Source organism: Zalophus californianus, chromosome 4, assembly GCF_009762305.2.
Source record: "Zalophus californianus isolate mZalCal1 chromosome 4, mZalCal1.pri.v2, whole genome shotgun sequence".
NCBI classification, from domain to species: domain Eukaryota; kingdom Metazoa; phylum Chordata; class Mammalia; order Carnivora; family Otariidae; genus Zalophus; species Zalophus californianus.
In genome coordinates this window covers 21,375,126-21,401,431 of record NC_045598.1, presented here as the reverse complement: position 1 = coordinate 21,401,431, position 26,306 = coordinate 21,375,126, and the positions used below count along the sequence as shown (strand labels likewise).

The window sequence follows — 26,306 nt, the reverse complement described above, 5'->3', positions numbered from 1 at the left end:
GTAACCAATCAGTAATTTATCTATTAGCGCAAGAGGTTAGTCTTTTTTTTAAATTTTTTTTCTTTTTAAGATTATTTATTTATTTGACAGAGAGATAGAAGCACAAGTACGCAGAGAGGGAGGCAGAGGGAGGCAGAGGGAGAAGCGGGCTCCCCGTTGAGCAAGGAGCCCAATATGGGACTCGATCCCAAGACCCTGGGATCATGACCTGAGCCGAGGGCAGCCGCTCAACTGACTGAGCCACCCAGGCGCCCCGCAAGAGGTTAGTCTTGAACAAAGAACGCGTTCCTCTTCCGAGTACTCGGTCGCCTTTGCCTTCTTAAGCCCTCCCCACGGGTCCCGCTCCAACAGGAGCTCCCAGAGCGCCTCCCCACATCCACTCAGCCGCGGCTGCCCTGTCGCAGCTCATAGCGTCATTTCCCGACTTTGGAAGTCTGACTGAACTCCAGCGGGCATGGCGGGTCGACTTCATTTGTGAGCCCAGTGCCAAGTACCAGACGTTCAGTGAATCCGGAACACAGGCGGAAAGTTGCGCCAGTCCCGGCCAAAAGGCCCGCACTCCGCGCCGGCCTAGAGCTTGGACCCGGACGCGCCGCCCGGCGCCCGAGGGCGGGCGGACTACAACTCCCAGCAGTCTGCGCGACGCGTTGCTCCAACTGTCGGCGCGGCCGCCAGGGGCGAGGCCTATATAAGCCCCCTTCCAATACACGGACTTCCTTTTCCCTAGCCGGGGTGGTGCTGGCGTCTCGCTCTTGGGAGATCCAGGGCTGCTGCAGTTCACGTCCAGCCTCCTCTCACTCCGCCGTAGCTTCGCCGCCGCTGGCCCCGCACCCGCCGGGCCTGCCTCCGAGGCTGCGGGATGATGAGAGCGGATCGGAGCTGCCGGGCCTCCCGGCCTGCTGCGACCAACACCCGGAAGGCCTGGTCGGCCGCATGCGCGGTGAGAAGGACCGAAGCCCGCGGGGGCCGTACCTGAGCCTCCCGCCTCGGCCCGCGCATCGCTGCACCGTAGTGTGACGGGTGAGTGACGCGAACAGGCGGCTTGGTGCAGGGCAGTCCTGGGCCTGAAGTGGCTTAATTTGCGAGACGCCGCGCGGTGGTGTCCACCAGATCTGAAACTGACTCTGCCTGTGAAAGCCACGTATTGGGTGACCTTGGGGAAGTGATTTCACCTGTCGTGTGGCTGCACAACACGTTAAGCAATCCATGCAGGTGGATAAAAGGGTAGGGTTTTCTGGGGGCCGCGTTTTAGAATCCTTTGGATTCTATTTTGAATCCCAGTTCTGTGGCTTTCTACGTTGATCGGCGACCTTAAGTAGATAGCTTAATTGGTCTAAACTTACCGGTAAAACGGATGATAAAATGGTCCTGTGAAGATGAAATGGGGTAAAACTCTGACACACAGTAAAATAAAGTGGTAATTGGGACCTGGTAAATAGGATATCTGTTTTCGGCGCCTGACTGGCTCAGTTGGTTGAGCATGCGCCTCTTGATCTCAGGGTCTTGAGTTCCATCCCCGTGTCGGGCATAAGCTCAGTCTAAAAATATATATACAAAAGGTTATCTGTTTTCTTTAAGTAGGCTCCATGCCCAGCGTGGACCCTAGTGCAGAGCTCTGGGTCGAACGCAGGACCATAAGGTCAAGACCTGTTCCGGGATAGAGTCTTGACTCTTAACCAACTGAGCCACCCAGGCGCCCCAATAGTATCTGTTCTCTTATTTGGTCTCCAGTATATTTCAGTACATGAATTTCAGTTACGCAATAGTGCATGGCCTTTAGGTGAGTCTAGGGGGTTAGGTGGCATTTGGGGGCGGTCCTGGGACCTAAATTGCCCTGTGGCCCTTATCGAAGCTGCAGCTGCTTCCACATAGCTGCTGTGGTCAAAAAGGAGCCCAGAGTGACAGTTTTCCTTGACGGTCGCCGTTCTGTTTGCTGTAACTGATCTGCAACATTTCAGGAAAAGACAGTTGCCGTTGTACCTGCCATTTCTCAGGTATAGGTGGAGTCCTTTATTACAATTGACAGGTTTCCAGAGGCCAGCAGAAACGTTTGGTTAATGGGGTCTTTTTTTTTTTTTTAAGATTTTATTTGAGAGAGCAAGCACGAGCAGGGGGAGGGGCAGAGGGAGAAGCAGGCTCCTCACTGAGCAGGGAGCCGGGTATCATGACCTGAGCCGAAGGCAGACGCTTAACTGACTGAGCCACCCAGGTGCCCCTGTTAATGGGGTCTTACATAGAGTTGCTAGAAAAAAACTTCGGAGAAGTAAATTGCTGAGACCAAGAACCAGTATGGTGGGGCAGGTGGAGTGGGGTAGACAGGTGTAGTGGGAAAATCTATTGGCAAGTGGCACAGATCTCAGCAGTGCTGTGGGTCACTGCCCCAAAAAGCTTACGGCATAAGTACCAAAAGCCAGTCACACCTTTGATTATGAAGACCAACGGAAGGGAACAATAAGATCATTCAGGACGTTTTTCTCATCTCAGCTGTACCAGACGAAGATTTCCAGGATGACTTTGGAGTGGAGCTTTTTGGTGAGGATTCTGGGGTCATGACGGTGATTGAACACAACCACCTCGGGACCTGGTAGGTTTCTGGGAACTACCTGGCGGGTCAGTACAGCATGTTTCCAAGGGCTGTGGCCGGGTGTGGCCATGGGATCTCCAACTGCATGCGAGAGCAACCTGGAGAGACTTTGACAGCACAGGTCCACGTAATACCTGCAGCTGCCACTCAACTTTCCTATAACAGCCCAGGACCTGGGTTGGAAGCCTTCTGCCCGAGTCCAGGTGTTTTCCATAAACTTCCATGAAGATGGGTATATTGGATGTATTTCTGGTTTAGAGCTTTCACACTTTTTTCTGCAGGTTGCCCCCACGTGTTCCTGTCAGTGTTTGCTACCGAAGAGTCTGAGGATACCAGGTTGTTGCTGTGCTTTAGACAAGGTAAAGTTAGATGCTGGAGACAGCCTGACCCCTCCGGTTCCCTTTCCCATCGGATCTGAACGCTGGTCTTGGTGGTCGTAAAAGGAGGAAAAGGAACACTGAAGCTGGCCTCGTGGTGCTTATAGTCTGTTATGTAGACTGTGGGCTAGTTTCAAACAGGGTTTGAATTCTTTGACCCGGACTCCTTCTCTCCTGTAAAATCGGAGAGTCTTAGGCTTAAAGGGAGGATGTATGTGAAGCTCCGGGCAGTTGTAGTGATTGCTGACTTAATAATGGCTTTCTTGGAGAGTGTCCATTTTGGTGGTTGTTCTTTTTTTTTTTTTTTTTTTTAGATCTGTTACCAGTAAAGCTGTCCTTGTCTGTGATTATGGATCTATGGATCTATGGATCTATAGATCTATAGTTGGGTAAGTTGACTACCTGAAACTTCATAGCTTCCTTGCAGCTTCAAGTAGTGCTTGAGCCTTGTGAACCCTGAGTAGTGTAGTAGTGAATTGACATAAGGCTATTCAGGCCTCTGGGAAGTCTTAGCGTTTTCATATGTCATTTACACCTGACCTCCCTTGTATGCCGCATTAGCTGTTCATGGCCAGAAGAGAAAAATGTTTACAGTGTGACTGGAATCTTAGATTTGCCCACCCTGTTGGAAGGCCAAGAGCATACTGCTAGGAGAAGATACCAGATGCCAAAGCCCTGCACCTTCGGCAGCAAGGGCTGATGGCTGTGAATGTTACAATTGTGGTTTGACCTCATGCTGACATTTTGGGAGACCTCAAACCTGGGGTCTCCCTTTCCTCGGAGTGTGGGAGATGGGTTGGGTAGAAACAAGTGTAGTTTGGGACGTTTTTTAGGCTGACTGGTCCAGGATGAAACCTAATCTGAGTGGACATCTATGGATGATAAATGCGGATATGGGACTGAGACCAGTTCTTCAGAAAAAGCCTGGGTGGCATTAATTAATTGGGGGAATATTAACACACTGGCTTATACTTCCTTTTCAGGACAGAAACACTGGGAAGAGGCAAGCTGAAAGAACAGATTATTTTAGTGGAAAACCATGACCTTTGTATTTCTGCTATGGGTGCCACATGGCATATAACTAATAAAAGACTTGAAGTATGTTTGTGTCCGTTTTCTTGTTCCCCATTACAGTGTCGTCTTCATAAAGATAGGTTGACCTCTACAACTTCCACCATACATAATTTTTCCTCCCAAAGCCTGAAAATTCAGGCTGAGCCTAATACGTATTCCTTAAAATATCGGAAGGCTTCTTGTGACCTAGGCCATTTACCTCAAGTTGCCCCCATTGTCCCGCTCCCTGCCCCCTCCCCTCCCTGCAATTTCCTCTAGCACAATAGAGATAAGCTGCAGATTTTTAGTATAAATCCAGACTTTCCACATGGGTGCTGGAGATCATGGTAAGTGGATTCATACCTATCAAATGAAAATAATGTCAAGAAACCGGTGGGCCAGGCACACAGATGTCACAATAGTGTCCCTCAATAGGGGCGTATTGAAGCTAGGCTTGCCCTTGGAGCATGCCCCCATCTTGAGCCCTTTGGTCTAGATTTAGCTGGTTTCATTGCAGCCTACCACACATAGCCACAAAACTTAAAAGCAAACTTGTTGGGGTGAAAGGATACTTGAATGGATGATCAACACTGCCCCCCTCCGTGGCATACAGCAGGTAACCCATGCACTCTGACCCCAGAGAACCTTAAGGATGCAGTGTCTGTCACCTGAGATGGTCCTCTGGGTTGAATTAAATCTTATGATCCACTTCGGTTAATAACCCCAAACTCTCCTTATCTCTAAAAGTGGATAACATCCCTACCTGGAAAAATTTACTTTTCAAGGACAAGTAGAACCTTGCTCAATGGCACTGTGGTTTTCAAACTCCGAAGGCTGACGGGCAAAGGAAGGCAGCAATGTTGCAGGAATGGTCATAATCTCAGAAGAGTTGATCACTAAAATCTTAACATTTCCAAAAAGGTAAAAGTTCTACTACTTTGTTAAAAAAAAGTCTCTCATCTCCATCACACAGTCCTTTTTGGCTGGTCCTCTGTCCCGACTACATCATGGCGGGGATCTCTGAAGATACTGTGTCCAGGGGCTGCCAGTGACAGTCCATCAAGGCATCATACAGCTCCTCACTCTGCTCCATGAACTCCTTGTTGGCCTCCGTCACATCCAACTGCGGCATGGGGTCTGCAAGAGAAGCCAGGGTGGGTTCAGAGCGCCAGGAGAAGCACCCAGAGACTTGGACTCCGTTCCCCACTCCCAGGGCTTCCTGCTTCTGGCATGTTCCCTGTGCTCTGTGTCAGAGTCCCTCAGGGCCGACACCACTGCCTTGCAGGGTTCCTTTAAGGATAAAAGTGGAGTCTACTTAGAAAACATCATACACAGGCTCAAATCATGGTGGCTGTTACTCCAGCTCTTCTCTAGACTTCATGGGCCCTGGCTGTCCTTGTGTGGTCCTTCCTTCGATTTTGGGTTATGGAAATCTGATCAAAAGGACTAAGTCCAGAGCACTATTCTTCAAAGGGAACATTACATAGAAATGAAAATCAGCCTCAGCTGCATACAACTTGGTTGGATCTCACAAATAGTGTTTTTGTTAATTTACCATGATGAGCACTGAGTAATGTAGAGAAGTGCTGAATCACTAGATTGGACACCCGAAGCTAATATAACACTGTACGTTAACTATACCAGAATTTTATTTAAAAGAAACGCTGAGTGTTGAATGAAAAAAGCAAGACAATATAGTACGACTGCATTGTCTGAAGCTAAAAAAAACAGGCAAAATGAACATTATTTAAGGATGGATATCTCTAAAAAGAAGGAAGAAAGTAATTACCACAAAAATAAACACGGTAATTTTCCCTAGCAGGGTTGTAGGTTTTGACTGGGGGAAGGATAGCTTCTGGAGGCTGGCAATGTTCTACTTGATCTGAATAAAGGTTTCATGAGCAATTACTTTATAATTACATAATAAACTATACACTTGTTTGACATACTTTTCTGTATATATTTCACAATAAAAAGTAAAAAAAAAAAAAAACTCCTTGATCACTGTAACATTGTATACTTTTCCTTGTAGTGTTGGTTTAAAATGCACACACACAAACACACCCGTTCATTAAAAACACTTATTTTACAATTAGAGAAATTAAAGAGGACCTACAGAAATAGACATTCCGGTACTTGGATTGGAACATAATATTGCTTAAGATCGCAATACTCCCCAAATTGATCTACAGATTCAGTGTAATCCCTTTCACAATTAGTTGCCTTGTTTTGCAGAAATTGAGAAGCTGATCATAAAACTTAGATGGAAATGCAAAGGATTGAGAATAGAAAAAACAATCTTGAAAAAGCACAAAGTTCAAGGAGTTCCCCGTTTCAAAACTTACTACAAAGCGACAGTAATAAAAACTGTGGCAGTGGCCTAAGGATAGACCTAGAGATCAGTGGAATAAGATTTAAGAGTCAAAAAAAAAAGGGGATGCTGGGTGGTTCAGTCTGTTAAGCGTCTGCCTTCGGCTCAGGTCATGGTCCCAGGTCCTGGAATTGAGCTCCGCATCGGGCTCCCTGCTCATCAGGGAGCCTGCTTCTCCCTCTGCCTGCTCTCTGCAAGCTCTCTCTGTGCTCTGACAAATCTTACCAAAAAAAAAAAAAAAAAAGACGGGGCGCCTGGGTGGCTCAGTTGGTTAAGCGACTGCCTTCGGCTCAGGTCATGATCCTGGAGTCCCGGGATCGAGTCCCGCATCGGGCTCCCTGCTCGGCAGGGAGTCTGCTTCTCCCTCTGACCCTCTTCCCTTTCGTGCTCTCTATCTCTCATTCTCTCTCTCTCAAATAAATAAAATCTTTAAAAAAACAAAAACAAAACAAAACAAAACAAAAAAAAAGACTTAAGAGTCCAAGCCCAACATATAGATTTATAGTAACTTGGTTTTCGACAAGGGTACCAGACAATTCAATGGTAAAAAACAGTTTTTCAACAAATGGTGCTGGGACAACTGGATAACCACAGACAAAAGAATAAAGCTAGATGGGACGCCTGGGTGGCTCAGTTGTTAAGCGTCTGCCTTAGGCTTGGGTCATGGTCCCAGGGTCCTGGGGTCGAGCCCCGCATCGAGCTCCCTGCTCAGCGTGAAGCCTGCTTCTCCCTCTCCCACTCCCCCTGCTTGTGTTCCCTCTCTCGCTGTCACTCTGTCAAATTAGTAAATAAAATCTTAAAAAAAAAAAATAAAGCCAGACTCTTCACACTTTACACAAGAATTAACTAAATATGGATCAAAGACCTAAATGTAAGAGGTAAAACTATAACTCTTAGAAGGAAACAGGCACAAACAAGCAGCGCCTTTTAGATATGACACTATCCACAGAAATTAACTTTTGTGCTTCAAAGGACATTATCAAGAAAAGTGGAGAGGGGCGCCTGGGTGGCTCAGTCGTTAAGCATCTGCCTTCGGCTCAGGTCATGGTCCCACGGTCCTGGGATCAAGGCCCGCATCGGGCTCCCTGCTCGGTGGGAAGCCTGCTTCTCCTTCTCCTTCTCCCTCTCCCTCTCCCTCTCCCCCTGGTTGTGTTCCCTCTCTTGCTGTGTCTCTCTGTGTCAAATAAATAAATAAAATCTTAAAAATAAAAAAAAAAGAGAAGTGGAGAGATAACTGATGGAATGGGATAATTTGTAAGTCATATGTCTGATAAGGGAGTGGTATCCAAAACAGAATAAAGGAACTCTTATAATGAAACAATAAAAAAAGACAACCCAATTTAAAAATGGACAAAGGACTTGAATAGACATTTCTCCAAAGATCTACATACACATGGCCAATAAACATACGAAAATGCTCAACGTCCATTAGGCATCAGGAAGTGCGTATCAAAACCACAATGCACAATGTGGTACCACTTGAAAACCACTAGGATGGCCATAACGAAACAAAGTAAGAACCACTGGTGAGGATGTGGAGAAACTGGAACCCTTGTATGCTATTGGTGGGAATGGAAAATGCTGCAGCCTTTTCGGAAAAGTTTGGTAGTTCCTCCAGGGGTTACATAGAGTCTGCCATATGATCCAGCAATTCCATTCCTAGGTAGAGTAATGAAAACTTATCTATGTCCACACTAAAACTTACACATGAATGCTCATAAGTACTATATTCATAACACTAAAAGTGGAAACACAAATGTCTATCAACAAAATGGATATCCACACAATAGAATATTGTTTGGCCATAAAAAGGAATGACGTACTGACACCTGCTACAACACTATGCGTAAGTGAAAGCAGCCATTCACAAAGGACTGCACATTATACACAATTCCATTTCTTTAAAATACCCTGGGGCGCCTAGCTGGCTCAGGTAGAGCATGCAACTTGACTCTTAATCTCAGGGTGGTGAGTTCAAGCTCCACACTGGGAAAAGAAGAACTTAAAAAAAAAAAAAAAAAAAAAGCCCAGACTAGGTAAATCCAGAGAGAAAGAAAGTAGATGAGTGGTTGTCAGGGGCTGGAAGGGGCTGGCATATGGACAGTGACTGCTGCTGGCTGCAGGAATCGGTGGTAATGGGTGCACAACTCTGTGACCATTCTAAACACTACTGGACTGTGTGTATACTTTAAAAGGGTGAAATCTGGGGGCGCCTGGGTGGCTCAGTGTTAAGCGTCTGTCTTCGGCTCGGGTCATGATTCCAGGGTCCTGGGATGGAGCCCTGCATTGGGCTCCCTGCTCAGCGGGAAGCCTGCTTCTCCCTCTCCCACTCCCCCTGCTTGTGTTCCCTCTCTCGTTGTGTCTCTGTCAAATAAATAAAAATATTAAAAAAAAATTGAAAACCTTAAGGCCTTAAATTTAGTGAGGTTTCCCAAAGGAATTCTGCCTCAAGACTGTAACACAGAAATCCTGCCTGAGTTTCCAGCTTGCTGGCCAGCCTTACAGATTTATACATACTATATCCTACTGGTGATATAGTACAAATCACCTTTGATACAAATAGTATGTGTAAACTTTTATTCTTGTTTACCGCATGTGTGTTTCTTTTGTAAATTATTTCAAACTTTCTCACTACTTTTAAGGGTCTGTTTCCTTTTCCAAACCAGTGCTAATCTTTTCACACAAGTCCTATGCCTGTTCCTGCAACCAGAAGGATCTTTTTTTCCCTTGGAATTTTAATCTAAAGGTTTGAGCATTTACAGAGGCTCCCTACGGAAATTGTAAGAAAGCATGACTGGCCTGGTTTCTCCACTCAGTGTAGGTAACAGCTTACAGGAACAGTTCAGTGAAGAGCTTGATCACAGGCAGGCATTTGTGTGAGCTGAAGCCTGTGGATACATATACAGTAGAGCCCCTTCCTCACTCTGAAGACAGGGTCTGAGCCATGGCTCACTGAAGCTGAGGAAGAGACGGAGAAGGGAGAAGGGCAAAGATCCCTACTGTGGCCCCTCTGGGTGGGTATTAGGTTGAACTGGGAGGCAGTGTTAAGTCAGCGTGAAAAAGCATTTATTCAGGGGTAAGACTGCAGGAGTTCCAAGAGTGACTTCATCTCCTGCTACCATGTTTCAATTTACAATATCATCGACCTTGAACAAGTAATTTGACCCCCTTATCTTGGTTTTTTTATTCTATAAAACCAGAATAAATTGTGGTACTTAGCTCAAAACAGTTGTGAAGGTAAATGCATTAATAGATGTAAAATGCTTAGAACGGGGCCTGTACATAGTAAAACCTCAGTAACTATTAGCTATTATCAACTCCATAAGCCTGTTTTCTTTTCTGTAGATTGGGGATTATAATGGTACAAACCCAGCATCATAGTGTTGAAAGGTAGCAGGACCTGGCACAAAATATGTTTGGTATTATTAATAGATGAGAAAGAGACTAGAAAATTCTAATTCTAAGGAGTTATATACACAGATACTATAATCAGGTTAACATTCTCTTTAAAAAAAAAGGGGGGGGGCAGTATTCCCTGGAGGGCCCAGACACTGAGTAGAGAAAGTCAGAGACTCCAGGCCTGACTTAGCCCCTAACTCACTGGGTGCACTTGTGTGGCCAGTTCCCCATATGTCAACCAGAGCCCCTGTGTTCTGCCCGGCCCACCCCCAAGGTCACTGCTGTTAGATTTATGATGACAGCATGTATGTACAAGTGCTTTATTATTATTTTACTTTTTATTACTTTTTATTTTTCTAAAGAGAACATGTGTGTGAGAGCGGAGGGGGGGTGGCAGGGAGTAGGGGTAGAGGGAGAATCTTAAGCAGGCTCCAGGCCCAGTGTGGAGCCCAATGGGACACAGGGCTCGATCTCATGACCCTGGGATCATGACCTGAGCCAAAATCAAGAGTCAGACGCTTAGCCGACTGAGCCACCCAGCCACCCAGGTGCTCCAAGATTTTTTAAGTAATCTCTATACCCCACATGGGACTCGAACTCACAACCCCAAGATCAAGAGTCACATGCTCCACTGTTGAGCCAGCCAGGTGCTCCTAAATTTTACTTCGACTTCTTTTTTTTTTTTTTTTAAGATTTATTTATTTGACAGAGACACAGCGAGAGAGGGAACATAAGCAGGGGGAGTGGCAGAGGGAAAAGCAGGCCTCCCGCCAAGCAGGGAGCCCGATGTGGGGCTCGACCCCAGGACCCTGGGACCATGACCCAAGCCGAAGGTAGATGCTTAACGACTGAGCCACCCAGGCGCCCCTAAATTTTACTTCTTTAAACCTTGCCATCTATTCAGAAATGTTTAAGAAAATTGTTTTTCATAGTATTTTCAAACCTTAAAAATCCTTTAAGTATTAATATACCATTTGAGAAATCATTTGTTTGAAGGTTAGCAATTCCTTCAGTTTTATTTTCCTTTTTCCTGTTAAATTCAGTAAAAATTAACAAATGCTTTTAATTAAAAAAAATTAATAATGGCTATTACTATGTAGCAGACTGGGGTGATTTTCAGTTTCTTCATAATATGTTACTATATTTTCCAAATTTTTTTTTTTTAAGATTTTATTTATTTGACAGAGAGAGCAAGAAAGGGAACGACTCAGATGCTTAACGACTAAGCCACGCAGGCGCCCTTATGTTCCAAATTTTCAATCATACCTATTACTTGAGCATGAGGAAAAAAGGTAATTTAAAATATATAGGAAAAAATTAAAATGAGATAAAAAATGAATCTTACAAACTATCAAACATACACAAGGCAAGAGTTTTGGTGGAGACCTGCATGTGGGGGTTGAATGTCCCAGGTCTCTCCCCTGTTACGCCGCTTCCTCTGGGCTCGCTGGGACTGCACGCACACCTCTGGGGCACACGCTCACTTCTCACTGTAATTATGCATGCATAATCTCTAGTGAGCTCTCTCACTAGAAGGCAATTTCCTCCAGAGCAAAATCCACCTTGCATTCCTCAGCATCTAGCTAAGGAACAGTGCCCGCCACAGAGCAGTCACCTGACAGAGGACAGAGGAATGAGTGAACAGACTTTTCTTACCTTCCAATGCATCATCCCCGACTTCTTCATATGTCTGCCAAGAGACCAAAGAGAGAGAGAGAGAGAGGCAGCGTGAACTCCTGGCCCAAGATAAGGAGGCCTTATTTTTAGCAAATAGGTTGCTTCATCTTTCCCCATTTTCTTCTGAAGCCTGTGCTTAGCTTACCAATGGCACGCCGGTGAATGAGCTAAGGCGAGGCCTGGCTGGCCTGCGATTACCTGCATGGAGCTCTGCGCGATGCCACGCCGGCGGGTGGGCTAAGGCGAGGGCCGGCGGGCGGGTGGTTACCTGCATGGCGCTCTGCGTGTAGCCGTACTGGGGGTAGCTGTAGCTGTAGCTGCCCGTGTTCTGGTCGTAGCCCCACTGGGCATAGTAGGTCTGGTACTGCTGGTAATACTGGTTGTAGCTGTAACTGTACATCTGACTATACTCCACTGGCTTCACCCGGCTCCTTAGACGAAGAAAGAAGCCAAAATAAACAAATATAGGCAAACATTTCCAAGCACTTACTATGTGACCGGGGGCTGTTCAAGTGGCTTTATGCAGATTAACTCATTTAATCTCCACAACAACCCTATGCAATAAGAATACATTTATTCCCATTTTACAGATGAGGAAACTGAGGTCCAGACAGGTCACCAATTTGTCCAAAGTCACACAGAGATCCAAACCCCGGCAGTCTGGCTCCAGAGCCAAGGCTTTACAGTCAGCTTTTAACAGCCAGGTCTGGTTCTCTTATCAAATCTTGTCAGTACTGGTTTGTCCTCTTCTCGAGATCTGGGGGGCGGGGGGAGGGGAACGACGACTTTTTCTGCCAGCCACAGAGGCTCAGGTGAACATGGCTTGGAAAATCTGGATTTAGGATGATCCAAGAATCATTTCAAACCACAAAATGTCTAATGACCTCTTTCCCACACACAAAAAAGAAGTGTTCCAGTAGCCTTACCATCACCACTTAGTCACAACTACTGTGTATAGAGTAGGTTCTCAGGATTTGGGCCCATTGTTTTTCATATAGAGGCCCCTATTTTAAGTCCTGCACAACCCTATGACAGAGCTATTAATTATTATTCCCATTATACAGATGAGAATAATGAGAATCTAAAAGGTTAAGTAACTCACCCAAGGCCACACCTAGGACTGGAGCCAAATTTAACTCCAAGACTCATGCTCTGAACACCACACCACTACATACAGCATCTGCCCTGACAGATGCCAGACACCTTGCGAGGCTCCTATATCCTGCACTCACCAATCAGGGCTGAGGCCCAGGTTCAGTGGATAGCTTTTTTCTCCAGCTGGCATGGCTACCCCAGCCACTGTTAACCAAAGACAGAATGTCAAGCTTGCAAAGGATCCATTGCTTTCAAAAATACACAAAACCATGTATGTATGGGTAGGCTTATGAGACAGGCCTGGGGTCTGACCAGCAGTCGTAGATGAGAGCAATCAAAAGAACAACATGGCGATGCACTTCCAGAGTCCTCATACTCCAAAGAGCCAGACTCAAAAGTGCAGCCAAATGTGGAGGCAGAGACTCACACCACCAAGCCACCTGGCTTGTAAGGAGAGCTGTAACTGTCCCGTGGTGTGGACTGCGCCCGTGGCCTCAGGATGGATGTATTCTATCTCGACAGTGAAGCCAGAGGAAACCAAGTCATAAGCAGGAGGTGAACTGCAGGGTGCCTGGGTGGCTCAGTTGGTTAAGCAACTGCCTTCGGCTCGGGTCGTGATCCTGGAGTCCCGGGATCGAGTCCCGCATCGGGCTCCCTGCTCAGCAGGGAGTCTGCTTCTCCCTCTGACCCTCCCCGCTCTCATGCTCTCTCTCTCTCTCTCAAATAAAATAAAATCTTAAAAAAAAAAAAAAAAAAAGCACGAGGTGAACTACCACAGCAAACCCTGTCTAAGGAACCACAAATTCTCAAAAGTCTGAATGAGCTCTTCACAAGTTCCTTTTGAGTTCAACGTCTGCGTGGTGAGCAGGACTTGGCCAAAGCGGTTAGGAAACGCCCCGTCTGACTGCCTGAGCATCACTTCCTGATGGGCTGGCTACATGAAGTCCAATGGCAGAGACTCCCTCTCCCCGCCCAGTACGAGGCTGGAAACTTCCCGTTCTCGTCCATGACCACCCAACCATGTTTCCAAGGAGCCTGCCACCCTCCTGATATGTTCATGGAATTGAAGGCAGTCTCCCTGGCCTCGGTCTGCACATTTCTGTTGTTTCTCCACATTCAGCTCTTGCAGATTAACTTTCAAAGGGAGCTCTTACTGCCCTCAATTCCTAGTGCTTGATGGCACCTCCCTAGACGCAGGCATCAAATTCTGACAATGATCAACCGAGAAATGGAACAGAACATAACCTCCTTGTGGAAAGGACTTTCTTTCTCTTGTTTATAGCTACAACTCCAAAGTCTAGGTCAGGGCCCGGAGAGTTGTAGGGACTCGTCACTATTGATCGAATAAATGGTAACACATCAGAAACAACCAACACCATCAATATCAGAGGGACTTCGGGACAGAATATACACTCAAGATGCTCTACAGCTGTTAAAAAATACTATGATGAGGATTACACAGCTATATGGGAAAGGGAATGTGTATATGAAGAAAACTGGGGGTGGGGGAAGAATGAGATTATAATTAAAAATAAATAAATCTACCACATGTAAACTGATTCACACAGAGTGTGTGTATCTACATACCATGGAAGTCTGTGAAGAAGCTTATAAGTCAGAAATCATAATTAGTCATTTTAGGGTAACAAGGAAACTTCTTTCTTTTAAATATTTTCTTTAATGTTTTTATATAGTAGAGTTTATTACTATTTTCTTTAAATTTATTTGAGAGAGATATAGCAGGGGAGAGCACAAGCAGGGGGAGTGGGAGAGGGAGAAGCAGGCTTCCCGCTGAGCAGGGAGCCCGACTTGGGGCTCAATCCCAGGATCCTGGGATCATGACCTGAGTGGAAGGCAGACACCTAACCGACTGAGCCACCCAGGCACCCCTATATTGTAGAGTTTAGAACAAATAACATTTTGGGGGGAAAATCACAGGCTGATCTTCCATGTATTAAAGACAGTTAAGCAGCAAAGAACCTCTAAGTCTTTTGCTGCTTTGAAAAACCTGGCTATCTGGAAATTCTGCCCTAAGAATGCAGTCACTCTCCTACTCCTGGCATGGAATTTCTCAGCCTCAGCATTAGTGACCTGAGGGTAGGGCAGGTAAGTCTGGTGTGGGGACCGTCCTGGGCAGCATAGGATGCTTAGTAGCAGTGCTGGTCTCCACTCATTAGATGCCCAGAGCGCCTCCCCACCCAAGTTGTAACAACCAAAATGATCTCCAGGTGTTGCCAATGTCCCCTGCAGGATAAAACTGTCCCTAGTTGAGAACCACTGCTTTGGCCAAAGGATAGAAGATTCTCTGCTGACAACGGCTGTCTTCTGGGTGAGAAACTTGCTTGCAGCTGTAAGGGAAGAAGGCTTTCTGCCTGCCATGACAGGTAGGATGGTGATGTATATAATATTCTGTAGTGCCTGGATCTTTAACTCTCAGCCATTCCCATAGCTAAAATTGGGTATACCTTTTTTTTTTTCTTCTGCTCAGTTCTTATTAATTCTGTGGGTAAATTTCTAACAGTGATATTACTGGGCAAAGAGCAGGAACATTAAGTATGCAGGACACACCGCTTTCCCAGTACTACTGTCAGCAATGTCTGAATGGATCTGCCTTCGCAGGTCGTAGCTCTCCCCCAGCTACAAGCTTCTGGAGGCGCAAGGTTATGCTCGTTCATCTGCAACGCCCAGCACACAGCCTGGCAATTAACAGGCTTCCCCACAGTCTCCCAGCCGGCATGCGGAAGCTCCGATTATCAACAAGCAGATGAGAAGCGTCCAGGTGGGCATCAATCCAGAGGCCCTCTACCTCCCCACCAGCACAGGACTCACGCTTTGGGGATTGCCACACTCAGCCGCACTGGTTTAGACCCCAGGCCGACTGCTCCCTGGCACTCGGTCAGAGCTCGCTTCTGTTCCAGCTCATCTGTGAATTTCACAAAACCATAGCCCCTGCAGAAAACAAAAGCATATACCTTATTTAGATCACAAACGTGATGAAGGTGAAGTCTAAGAATGGAAGAGAGGGAGAGTCTATCCAGCTCTGCAGGAAGGGATGAGAGACCCATCAGTAGAGGCATGCTGTGCAGCAATGTGAAACTCCAGTACGGCAGGAGCCTGAGTCCGAGGAACCCCCCCACGCCTTGACTGATGGGGCTCCTTCCCAGCGGCTTCCCTCCCAATCTACTGGAAATCCTGTTACCGTCAGCATCGTCACGGTAGCGGTGGTGGTAGTAAGAGCTGTGGTTCACTGAGCAAATATTTACCCCGTCTGCCCTGTACCCCAGGTATCACGTTAGACAATGGGGCTCAGCAGGCACACGCAGACAAGGTTCTTGCTCTGCTGGACTCATATATTAAGATTTTATTTATTTATTTGAGAGAGAACAGGTACGTGCAAGAGTGGGGGGGAGGGGCAGAGGGTGAAGGAGATGGAGGAAAGAATCTCAAGCAGACTCTGCACTGAGCCCACAGCCCCATGTGGAGCTCGATCTCACGACCCTGAGATCATGACCTGAGCCAAAACCAAGAGTCAGACGCTTAACCGACTGAGCCACCCAGGCGCCGCGGGACTCATATTCTACTTCCGGGATCAACAAATGATAGCTAATATTTCATGAGCACTTACTATCTCCCAGGCACTGTGCTGAGCATTTCCCCAGGATTAGCTCGTCAAACTGCCCAATGATTAGCTAACGGGAGTGTCCCTATTTTACTGAGGAGGAAATCAAGTTCAGAGGGACTCAATAACTTGCCCAACATCATTGTAGAAGCAGGATTCAAATCCAGGTCTTCAGCTTGTAACTCAAACTTGTGCTTATAACTATTACTCTGATCAAAAATAAGCCTTTCTTGAGGTTTTTCTACCTTTGAAGTAACAATAATAGATAAAATGGCAAACACCTACCAAGCATATCCTATTGCTTTATTTATTGCACATCACGTAACTGTTAGGTCAGGCCTATGAGCAGACACTACTAATCAGCATCTGTTGTACCAATGAGGAAATAATCAGGTGAGAGGTTGGGCCAGTACCGGAGTCAGGATGCACACCATAGTCTGGCTCCAGAGCCCGTGCTCTTCACGCCCATGCTACATGGCCTAGCTCTAACACCCCATCTTTGAGACAAATGCTGGAACATGGTGGGCATCAGTCACAGGTAAGGCCTTACTTTGACACGCCCGTCTGGTCCAAAACCACCTTGCCTCCCCGACAGGACGGGTAGACTTTGACGAAGAATTCATACAGCATGCCATCATCCACATCTGGGGTGAGGTCCCCCACAAAGAGGGAGTATTCAGGGCTGAGAGGGGAGAACAAGATTCAGAGACAGATACTGAAAGCTTTGTTCTAACAAGCTCTTTTGGCCCATTCTAGGTAAACCTCTCCTGGGCCTTCCCGGGGAATAGCACATCTGATGGGTCCTTAGCCAGGTCCTAATTTGTTGCATCTGGCAGTCCTGGCAGAGAGTTATGGAAGCAGCCCCTGTCCCAAGCGCCTTACCCACTGAACAAAGCCTGTCTGGCTTCAAATATTACAGGATTGCAGGTGGGGGGCCTGGTCAGAGGTGCTCGAGAGAAAACTAGACACTCTGTATTCGCTGCAAATATTTTTTTAAGTAATCTCTATGCCCAATATGGGGCTCGAACTCACGACCCTAGGATGAAGAGTCGTATGCCCTACTGACTAAGCCAGCCAGGAGCCCCTCACTGCGTATTTTTAATTCAAATGGTGAAGATGAAGAATGAGAACTGGACCTTATCTCCCAAGACTGAAAGCAGAGCTAAAATTAAATCTGCCAACTTTTAGAACATGGATCAGCAAACTTTTTCTGTAAAAGGCCAGATAGTAAAAATTTTAAGCTTGGTGGGGCACCTATGGTCTCTGTTGCTTTTTCTGTTTTCACAATCCTTTAAAAGTGTAAAAACCATTTTTAGCTCACAGGTGATATAAGTCAGGTCACATTTTGTCAACCTCTGTTCTAGAAAAAATTATTTAAAAAAAATCAAACAAGCAGACTCATTATTATATTCTTGGTTCAAGTATGATACATATTCCTTATTTAAATCAGAATATACAAAAGGACAAAGAAAAATAAAATTACCAGTAACCCAACCACTCGAAGGTAATCACTATGAACACTCTGTTATATACTTTTGTCTTTTTTCTTTGGCTTCTTTGTATTTTTGTTTGTTTTTTTAAGATTTTATTTACTTGTCAGAGAGAAAGAGAGTGAGCACAAGCAGGTTGAGTGGCAGGCAGCGGGCGAAGTAGGCTCCCCACTGAGCAAGGACCCTGGGATCATGACCTGAGCCGAAGGCAGACGCTTAACCAACTGAGCCACCCAGGTATCCCTTTTTTCTTCTATTTTAAAGTAGGCTCCACCCCCAGTGTGGAGCCCAGTGCGGGGCCCAAACTCACAACCATGAGATCATGAACTGAGCTGAGATCAAGAGCTGGACACTTAACCGACTGAGTCACCCAGGCAAGCCTGGCTTTCCTTTTTGAATTTACAAAACTTGGGTATGACTCCCTTGTTCTGTTTCTAGCATTTTTTTTTCACTTTTAACATATCACCAACTTCTTGACCTGTCCTCATTTGCTGCAAAATGACTTATAAATGGATACATAGTATTCCAATTAATAACATATTGTCATTTAAGCTACTTCTCTATTATTAAGATTATTGGGGTTTTTCCCCAATTTCCCCCATTATATGTAATATTTCAACGAACACTTTTGAGGCTAATCTTGGCATACATCCACGTATAAATTCTGAAGTAGAATTACAGGGTCAGTGGGTACAAATCTTTTTAAAGCTCTTGATACATTGTTTTAAAGCTTTTGAAGAGCACCCTGAAACAATCGATTTATGTCACTACAACAGGTTAATTCTTACTGAATAAAACTTCAATACTGCAGGTACTAACAGGGTAAAAGGCTAGAGGCAGGACCAAGTATAGAGAAGACATGGGTCTTGACAAGAAGCATACTGGGCAGGTCCACCAGCGGGGAAGGGGATGGAGTCATCCTTTAGGAGGAAGGCAGAGTGGACCAAACTGGGCTCCCCAACCTCCTCTTTGGTGGTGACCAGCACAGTGATGCACCTTGTCTCTATCTGGACATTTCCTGGGGCTTGAAGCTACCCTGGGGCTACCCTGCACTTACCTGTTATCTGGTTGTTTCCCATAAGTGGCATAGTTCAGTTTAAAACGTTTTGCCTAGAAATTTAAAAACAAACAAACTAAAACAGAGAAAGGTGTTTCAAGAGTCAAACAATATTTGAAAAAAACTGAAATAAATTACCTTGGCCAAAACATCTCCCCCTCTCTAAGCCTCAGCTTTCTCTCCTGTATAAAGTGAGGGGGTTGCACGGATGACCGCTAAGGGCACTGCCAGCTCCATGGTTCTATGAGCCCAGGTGTGCCAGCTTGGTGCAGCTGTAAGCTAAGTAACTGTGGGAAGAGCAGAATGTAACTCTCTTGAAATGTGTCCTCACTGCTGCCAGCCTGTTCTAGTTTCTCAATCAGGCAAGAGGTCTAGAGTTGCAAGTCTTCCATGAAGGGAGGCAGCAGTGCAGAGTGCAAAGGGCACGGATTTTAGAGGCAACCAATCTTCCGTTGGCGTCCTGCCTCTGCTAGTTACTACCTGTGCTGCCTCGGACAAGTTACGCCACTTCCCTGAGCTTCGGTTTCCTGGGCTGCCAAAGATAACGATGCCTACTGTGCAGGGTTGTTATAGGATTAAACAGAGTAAGTATACAGTAGGGATTCATGAATGATAGTTATCGATGACAATAAAAATGGGATCATCATTATCCAAGTGTCCTTACAGGTGTGGCTCCTGGCAGGGGTTTCCCATTAATTTTATGCAAACACTTCTCGGCTGTGGCCAAATCTGCAAATTCTACAAAACAGTAGCCAGCTGGGATTCTGGAAAGAAAGCAAACAAGAGAAAGAGAATGGTTAAAGATGGGATTCCCAGATGAGACTGAGCCCTGGCCTGAGGGGAGGAAAAAATGTTTTTCTAATCAGAGCTCATCCTGTTTTTGTTCCCTGCCATATTCCAGTTCAGAACGAACTTACAAACCTGAATATAAGGACTGTCCATCTGGGCCAGTCCAGACTCCTCTGATAAACATTTATTTATGTACTGTACCACCTTTGAAGTACTTTTGCCAAAAATATTTAAGATTTATTTATCTGCGGGGCGCCTGGGTGGCTCAGTCGTTGAGCGTCTGCCTTCGGCTCAGGTCATGATCCCAGGGTCCTGGGATCGAGCCCCACATCGGGCTCCCTGCTCCGCGGGAAGCCTGCTTCTCCCTCCCCCACTCCCCCTGCTTGTGCTCCCTCTCTCGCTGTGTCTCTGTCAAATAAATAAATAAAATCTTAAAGAAAAAAAAGATGTACTTATTTGAGAGACAGAGTGCATGCGCAGCACAAGCAGGGGGAACAGTAGAGCGAGGGAGAGCTGCAGATTCCCTGCTGGGTACTGAGCCTGACGCAGGGCGCGATTCCATGACCCTGGGATCATGACCTGAGCCAAAATCAAGGGTCAGACACTTACTGAGTCACCCAGGCGCCCCCCAAAATATTTAATACAATCCAACCAAACCCTTCGGTCTAACGTCCAGTTTATACGGAATATTAGGGACAGAACAGGAAAACCACAAGGAAGCAACTAAAACCGGATCCCAGAATGTAGGACCTTCCGTAAGACGACTAGTCCTACCTCTTTAAAAAGTCAGTGGTACAAGAAAAGATAAGAGGTGAGCTTTCCTACACTTCAGACAGACAGGAGATGATCCTTTTGTACTTCGTAACTGTGATGATTGAGTGTTCGTACTGTTGTGACATGTACCTCCCTTAAACTCTGTTACAACCTTGGCGCCCGACCGCCTAAGATGGGGAAAAAAAAAGACATTAAAAAAAGGAAAGCTATAAAAGATATTCTGAGGGTGCCTGGGTGGCACAGTTGGTTAAGCACCCGACTTTTGGTTTTGGCTCAGGTCATGATCTCAGGGTACTGGGATCCAGTCCCGAGTTGGGCTCCCTGCTCAGCGGGGAGCCTGCTTCTCCCTCTGCCCCTCTCCCCTGCACGCACATGCTGTCTCCCTCTCTCTCAAATAAATACAATCTTAAAAAAAAGAATATTCACATTATTGTGCAATCACTGACTGCATTCTTAAGCACTATGCTCTGCTGCATATTATTTTCCATGGGTCTTATTTTTTTCCCCTTATTTTCTCTGGTCTTGGTCTTTAAATTTGCATTTATTTATTTTACAGTATTCTTACAGGCCACTTCAAAGTCTGTCAAATGAGGCAAGACATAAATGTAATGTGTTTTTAAGTACATAAGAAATAGCCAGAGTTTAGGAATCATGGGTAGGAAAAGAGTTCCAAATTTTATTTCAATATAGTAGAAAGTATTACATAATGTGTTTTCATACTGGTAGCTGATTATCTGGGGTTTTCTGTCTACAAGAGCAAAAAGAAGAAAAATATTTAGGCTAGCATGATCTACCTGTCAGAGAATCTGTTCCTAGAGTACAGTGCAAATAAAAAGCAAGCAGAGAGAGTATGTAGGCAGCTGGGGGGATGTAGGCACCAACTCTGAAGAGGAGGGAGCCGCAGAGCCATGGCCTCCCAGGGAAAGGCTCTTGGCTCGCCCTGAGTGTAGCTGGTGCAATTCTTCATCCCTGCTCTGGGCTGCAGCTCCCAGACCTCAGAATAAAAACTGAGGGCCCCCGTGGACTAGTGTGTGTGGGGGGTGGGGGGCGTTCTCCCTGAGAAACATTCCGCATACGGGCACAGGGTCCTTTCTGAGACTGTTTATCAGGCTCAGAGTCAAGGTGTGTTAATGGCCTCATGTGGCAGGACCTGTGGAGCCCCTCCGTGGTCCACTGTGCTATGTTTTTTTCCAGGCTGTAAAATTGCTTCTCCCTTTCCACCTGTCCCGTCCTGGCACCCTGGGAGCTGGGCAGGGACAGGCAATGAGTTCTCCATGCCTGCCTCAGAGTCACTGAAAACCTCTACTCCATTTGATACAAAAAAACCCTCAGAGACAGGCCAATTACAGAGAACAGGCATGGAACCAAGTCTATTTCTGTAGGACCTATATAAATATGCTCCTGTCTAGAGTGTTCTGCTGTGAGGAGCTTTGGGGAAGTTGGTTCCCAGTGATCACCTGGTGTTGTGCTGGTTTTTCCTCTGTCCCTTCCTCAATCCACACTGTATACCTGTATGTGAATGGCCTCGTGGCTACCTTGGTCTTTTCTCATTTCATAAAATGGTTGAAAGACAAAAAACAAAAATAAACTGTTCCTAGGTATGAAGCTGCCTTGGCCCCTCTGGCCAACCTAGTCTTTTAAGTTTTTAGCAAGCACCCTTAACCCACCTAACTAAACCTTTGTACATTTATAGATCATGCATTCTTTCCTAGAAAGAACAGAGCACTTCTACATGTCACCGGGCTCTCTTGCACCACCTGGGGCACCATGAAACCAAACCCTCTTGCACAACCCCCACCAAGGAACCAGACCCCATTGCAATACCTTCAAGCACCATGATAACATCTGTAGCCGGCACCATCGAGACTGCACATAGTCAAGAGTTGTCATAGACCACTGCACTCCCTTAACTGATTAACTGCCCTAAATCACTTTAAAAATTTCTGGGCCAGGAGAAACCTTGGAGTTGGCTTTTGGACAAGAGTCCACCTTCTCTCCAGGTAGCCAGCCTCCTGAATAAAGCTCATACTCCCGGGCGCCTGGGTGACTCAGTCGTTAGGTGTCTGCCTTCGGCTCAGGTCATGATCCCAGGATTCTGGGATCGAGTCCCACATCGGGCTCCCTGCTGGGCGGGAAGTCTGCTTCTCCCTCTCCCACTCCCCCTGTGTTCCCTCTCTCGTTGTGTGTGTCTCTCTCTCTGTCAAATAAATAAATACAATCTTAAAAAAAAAAAGCTCATACTCCCTTCCAATCAAAACTCGTCTCTTGGGTGGAGGTGGGGGGCAAGAGGAAAAAAAACACCTCATCTCTAGAATATTGGCCTATCTACAGGCAGCCATACTTGGGTTTCAGTAATAGGTACTGGGATTCTGAATACACAAAGTACCTGTCAACCAAACAGCCAGAACTGACCACACTTCATCTCTCTCATCTGTATTTTTCAACCATTTGATGTTTTAGCAAGCTGCTTTGGTAATGTACCTGGCAGAGTACCTGCTCAGTAAACATTGTCAAAATGATAAGAGAATCCTCTTTTTTCTAATTAGAACTCTAAGGAAAACTGAGACCCCCTCAAGAGAAGGAAGAATGTGCAGGCAATATAGCACCACTAACTCAAAATATTCTCTGCATTTTATTTACATATTTACTGCTTTGTTTCCCCATTAGAATGTAGTAAACTCCATGAGGAGGGACTATGGTTTGTTTCAGCCACGTATCCCAGGAACCTACAACAACAGCATATAGTACTGTTTCTATAAATAACTTTTTAAGTGAATGACACGAGTTAAGGGCACTCATGACTTTAAGAACAGATGAGTCCTGGCTTGTCATTTAATAGCTCTGTAAACTTTAAAACAGTTATGAAGCTTCCCTAATAATAATACTTAGCTCAGACGTTTTTGTAATTTAAAAAATGATTTTAGGGGCGCCTGGCTGGCTCAGTCCATGGAGCATGTGACTTGATCTTGGGGTTCTAAGTCTGAGCCCCACAGTGGGTGTGAAGAACTTAAAAATAAAATCCTTTTCTTTTTTTTAAGATTTATTTATTGGGGCACTCGGGTGCCTCAGTCGGTTAAGCATCTGACTCTTGATTTCAGCTCAGGTCATGATCTCAGGGTTGTACGATCGAGCTCTGCATTGGATAAATAAATCTAAAAAAATAGAAACTTAAAAATAGAATCTTAAAAGATTATCTCTAGGGCGCCTGGGTGGCTCAGTCGTTAAGCGTCTGCCTTTGGCTCAGGTCATGATTCCAGGGTCCTGGAATCGAGTCCCACATTGGGCTCCCTGCTCAGCAGGAAGCCTGCTTCTCCCTCTCCCACTCTCCCTGCTTGTGTTCCCTCTCTCGCTCTGTTTAAAAAAAAAAAAAAAAAATCTTAAAAAAAAAATCATCATGTCTATTTTTATTATTTTGAAGAGACAGAGAGAGCTCGAGCGGGCTCCAGGAGGGCCCACTGAGCAGAGAGCCCTGATCCCAAGACCCTGAGATCATGACCTGAGCTGAAAGCAGATGCTTAACTGACTCAGCCACCCAGGTGCCCTGAGAGAGAGAGATAATCTTAAGCAGGCTCCACACCCAACGCAGAGTCCCACTGCATGCTCGACCCCAGGACCCTGAAATCATGACCTGAACCAAAATCAAGAGTCCAGGCTTAACGACTGAACCACCCAGGTGCCCCCTCAAAAAAGGATTTTAAAGTGCTTAGTACCTAGCAGATCATAATCTGTTTATATTCACTGAGCAAATGCCATATGCTAGACTGTTCTAAATGCTGAATGTGAATTAACTCATTTAATCCTCACCATAACTCTATGAGGTATATGGTGTTATCATCTCCATTTTCATAGTCACGGTGAGATGGAAATGGAGAGGTTTAGTAATTTGCCCAAGGTCACACAGTAGACCTAACTTTCAGTCTGGCTCCAGAGTCCAGTCCTTAACAATATGCTATACTTCCTCTCAATAAGCCCCCAAATGTTATTATGTTAACTATTATTAGGGGTGAGGAGCCCTGACTTTTCGATGTTTACATTCTGGAGAATGACACTGGCAGCATGGTCTATTAAAGGAGAATTGAGGGCGCCTGGGTGGCTCAGTTGGTTAAGCGACTGCCTTCGGCTCAGGTCGTGATCCTGGAGTCCCGGGATCGAGTCCCACATCGGGCTCCCTGCTCAGCGGGGAGTCGGCTTCTCCTTCTGACCCTCTTCCCTCTCGTGCTATCTCTCATTCTCTCAAATAAATAAATAAAATCTTTAAAAAAAAAAAAGAATTGAGAAGATGGAAGGAGAAAATGTACCCAGTGAGGCGGTTTCGGATAATTTTGACGCTCATCACGGTCTCCCCCATGGTGGCAAAGGCTCTGGAGATGAAATTCTCATCCATGTAGGGCTCCAGCTGCGTAAATACAAGAGCAACGCATTCAGGCTAGCATTCAGGCTCCTCATTCCCGGTTCCAGAGCCCACCCAGGGTTGGCTACACGCTGCTGGTGGGGGCGGGAGTGAGGGGAGTGGAGATTTTCATCTACACAGTGGCCTAAATCCCACCTCGCACGTTTTCAATCCTCTGCCTCCCTTCCCTTCAAACTTGCTCCCTTTAGGGAGCCTCCTCCTTGGATTTAGTAACCCTATCCCTCCGTCCTAGAGCCACAGCGCCCTTCAATCCTTGGGATTCCAGCCATTCTATCCCCCTAAAGAACCTCCCTTTCCCTTCCATGAACGCAGGCGGAGAGCCAGGAACCCCCATCCTCAGACTCGGTCCCTTCACCTAAATTCTGGGACCCGCCCGTTTCACCCAAAGAACTCCTCTCCCCATTCACTTCCACCCTTTTGGGATTCGAGGACCCTTCCCCTTCAGACTCTTGCTCCCTCGTGACGCTAAGATTCGTCCTCCTCGGACCCGGGCAGCCGCCCTCACTCACGTCGCCCATCCATAGACTGGCCGCCATGCCCGCAGCCGGGCCGGGAGTCTGCCGGCCAACGAAGCCAGCGCCGGCGCCGGACCGCGGGGCCGGGACCGCCAGAGAGCATGCGCCTCCGACGTCTTCTGCGCACGCAGCGCCCAGGGCCGCGCCAGGATTGGCCTCTCCGGGTTTTTCCGACGACCCGGCTGGCCGGGCGCAGAGTTCCTGGATCCCTGAGGGCGGAGCTCAGCCGGAGTCCGGGGGCGGGGGCGGAGCAGACGCTACGCCCTCGCCGGGGTTGCTCGGGTAACTGGCTTTCTCCGGTTTCTTTCTGACCGTGTATTCAAACACACAAGTACATTTAAAATTACAAAACTAATTATGCTCATTGTAAAAAACAAAACAAAACAACAAAAAACCCTGCAAATAAAGCACACTTTTTAGGAAACTGAAAAGTCCCTTTGGGAGCCAGTTCCAGTGTGTGACCTTGGGCAAACCACAGATCCGCCCCAGCCACCCCCTCACCCTGCTTCCTAGTTTGCGAGACGTGAGATTTTTGTTGAAGTTGGATGGGATTCTTCCATCATTCCTGTATATAGCCCTAGGGTGAAAAGAGGGGGCGGGGGGGTACAGGGAGTGTAAATTGGAGCAACCCTGTCATCTCAACGAAATAACCCCCAAGTCTTGTCATTCTACTTTCCGGAGTCCCATATCCACTACCCTAACCCAAAGCGCCAGCTCTAACTTGTCCCAGAACAATTACCTGTCCATGGAAGGCCCTCAGTGAACACGATTACAATGACTAGATAATCCCGACAATTTAACTCTCTTAGTCTGGGTGTGTCCAAGGCCAAAGCCTCACTTTGGCGCCCATTTCTCAGAATGGGGAGCTTCTGTGAGTGATCATCAACTCTAACAGTGAACCTCACCCAAAGTGCTTGAGGATCCCCTTCTGGGGCCCCTCTGGACGATAAGCCACTAAGGCCCTTCTTTACCAGTTTATATACCTCCTCAATTTAGGGCGTTGGGCCCCCAAGTCAAGCGCTTACCAGTCTGAAAACGATATCCAGCCACTAGCTGCCACATTTCCAGGTTTATCCTACTTACTGTAATAGCAAG

General features: G+C 46.4%; 1 protein-coding gene, 1 long non-coding RNA gene and 5 other non-coding genes across 10 annotated transcripts; 6 read left to right on the top strand and 1 right to left on the bottom strand.

Annotated features, from left to right (window-relative positions):
• The first annotated feature begins 1,084 nt into the window (after positions 1–1,084).
• LOC113935797 lies at positions 1,085–4,062 on the top strand. The gene is made up of 5 exons (XR_003524125.2): positions 1,085–1,212; positions 2,485–2,584; positions 2,866–2,943; positions 3,276–3,350; positions 3,945–4,062. It is a non-coding gene; the product is annotated as an uncharacterized LOC113935797 (long non-coding RNA).
• On the top strand, positions 1,836–1,970 carry LOC113917606. The gene has a single exon (XR_003518297.1). It is a non-coding gene; the product is annotated as a small nucleolar RNA SNORA16B/SNORA16A family (small nucleolar RNA).
• Positions 2,618–2,748, top strand: LOC113917663. Its single transcript, XR_003518317.1, has one exon. It is a non-coding gene; the product is annotated as a small nucleolar RNA SNORA44 (small nucleolar RNA).
• On the top strand, positions 2,972–3,104 carry LOC113917669. Its single transcript, XR_003518320.1, has one exon. It is a non-coding gene; the product is annotated as a small nucleolar RNA SNORA61 (small nucleolar RNA).
• LOC113917728 lies at positions 3,799–3,872 on the top strand. Its single transcript, XR_003518337.1, has one exon. It is a non-coding gene; the product is annotated as a small nucleolar RNA SNORD99 (small nucleolar RNA).
• Positions 3,971–25,340, bottom strand: LOC113935782 (tRNA selenocysteine 1 associated protein 1). Of its 4 annotated transcripts, none has more exons than XM_027618274.2 (9): positions 25,206–25,339; positions 24,584–24,681; positions 19,387–19,486; positions 18,723–18,775; positions 16,726–16,857; positions 15,386–15,505; positions 11,730–11,892; positions 11,441–11,474; positions 3,971–5,151 (listed from the first exon to the last, which is right to left on the bottom strand). In XM_027618274.2, exons 1-9 carry the CDS (start codon positions 25,230–25,232, stop codon positions 5,015–5,017), a joined length of 864 nt encoding a protein of 287 aa, XP_027474075.1. In that variant the 5' UTR covers positions 25,233–25,339; the 3' UTR covers positions 3,971–5,014. The 4 variants fall into 4 exon arrangements, with proteins under 4 accessions (XP_027474075.1, XP_027474083.1, XP_027474065.1 ...); XM_027618264.2 differs by lacking the exon at positions 3,971–5,151 and adding an exon at positions 11,073–11,274 and having other exon boundaries at positions 11,730–11,889; positions 25,206–25,340; XM_027618255.2 differs by lacking the exon at positions 3,971–5,151 and adding an exon at positions 11,091–11,274.
• Positions 20,358–20,458, top strand: LOC113917754. The gene has a single exon (XR_003518346.1). It is a non-coding gene; the product is annotated as a small nucleolar RNA U13 (small nucleolar RNA).
• Positions 25,341–26,306: the final 966 nt, after the last annotated feature.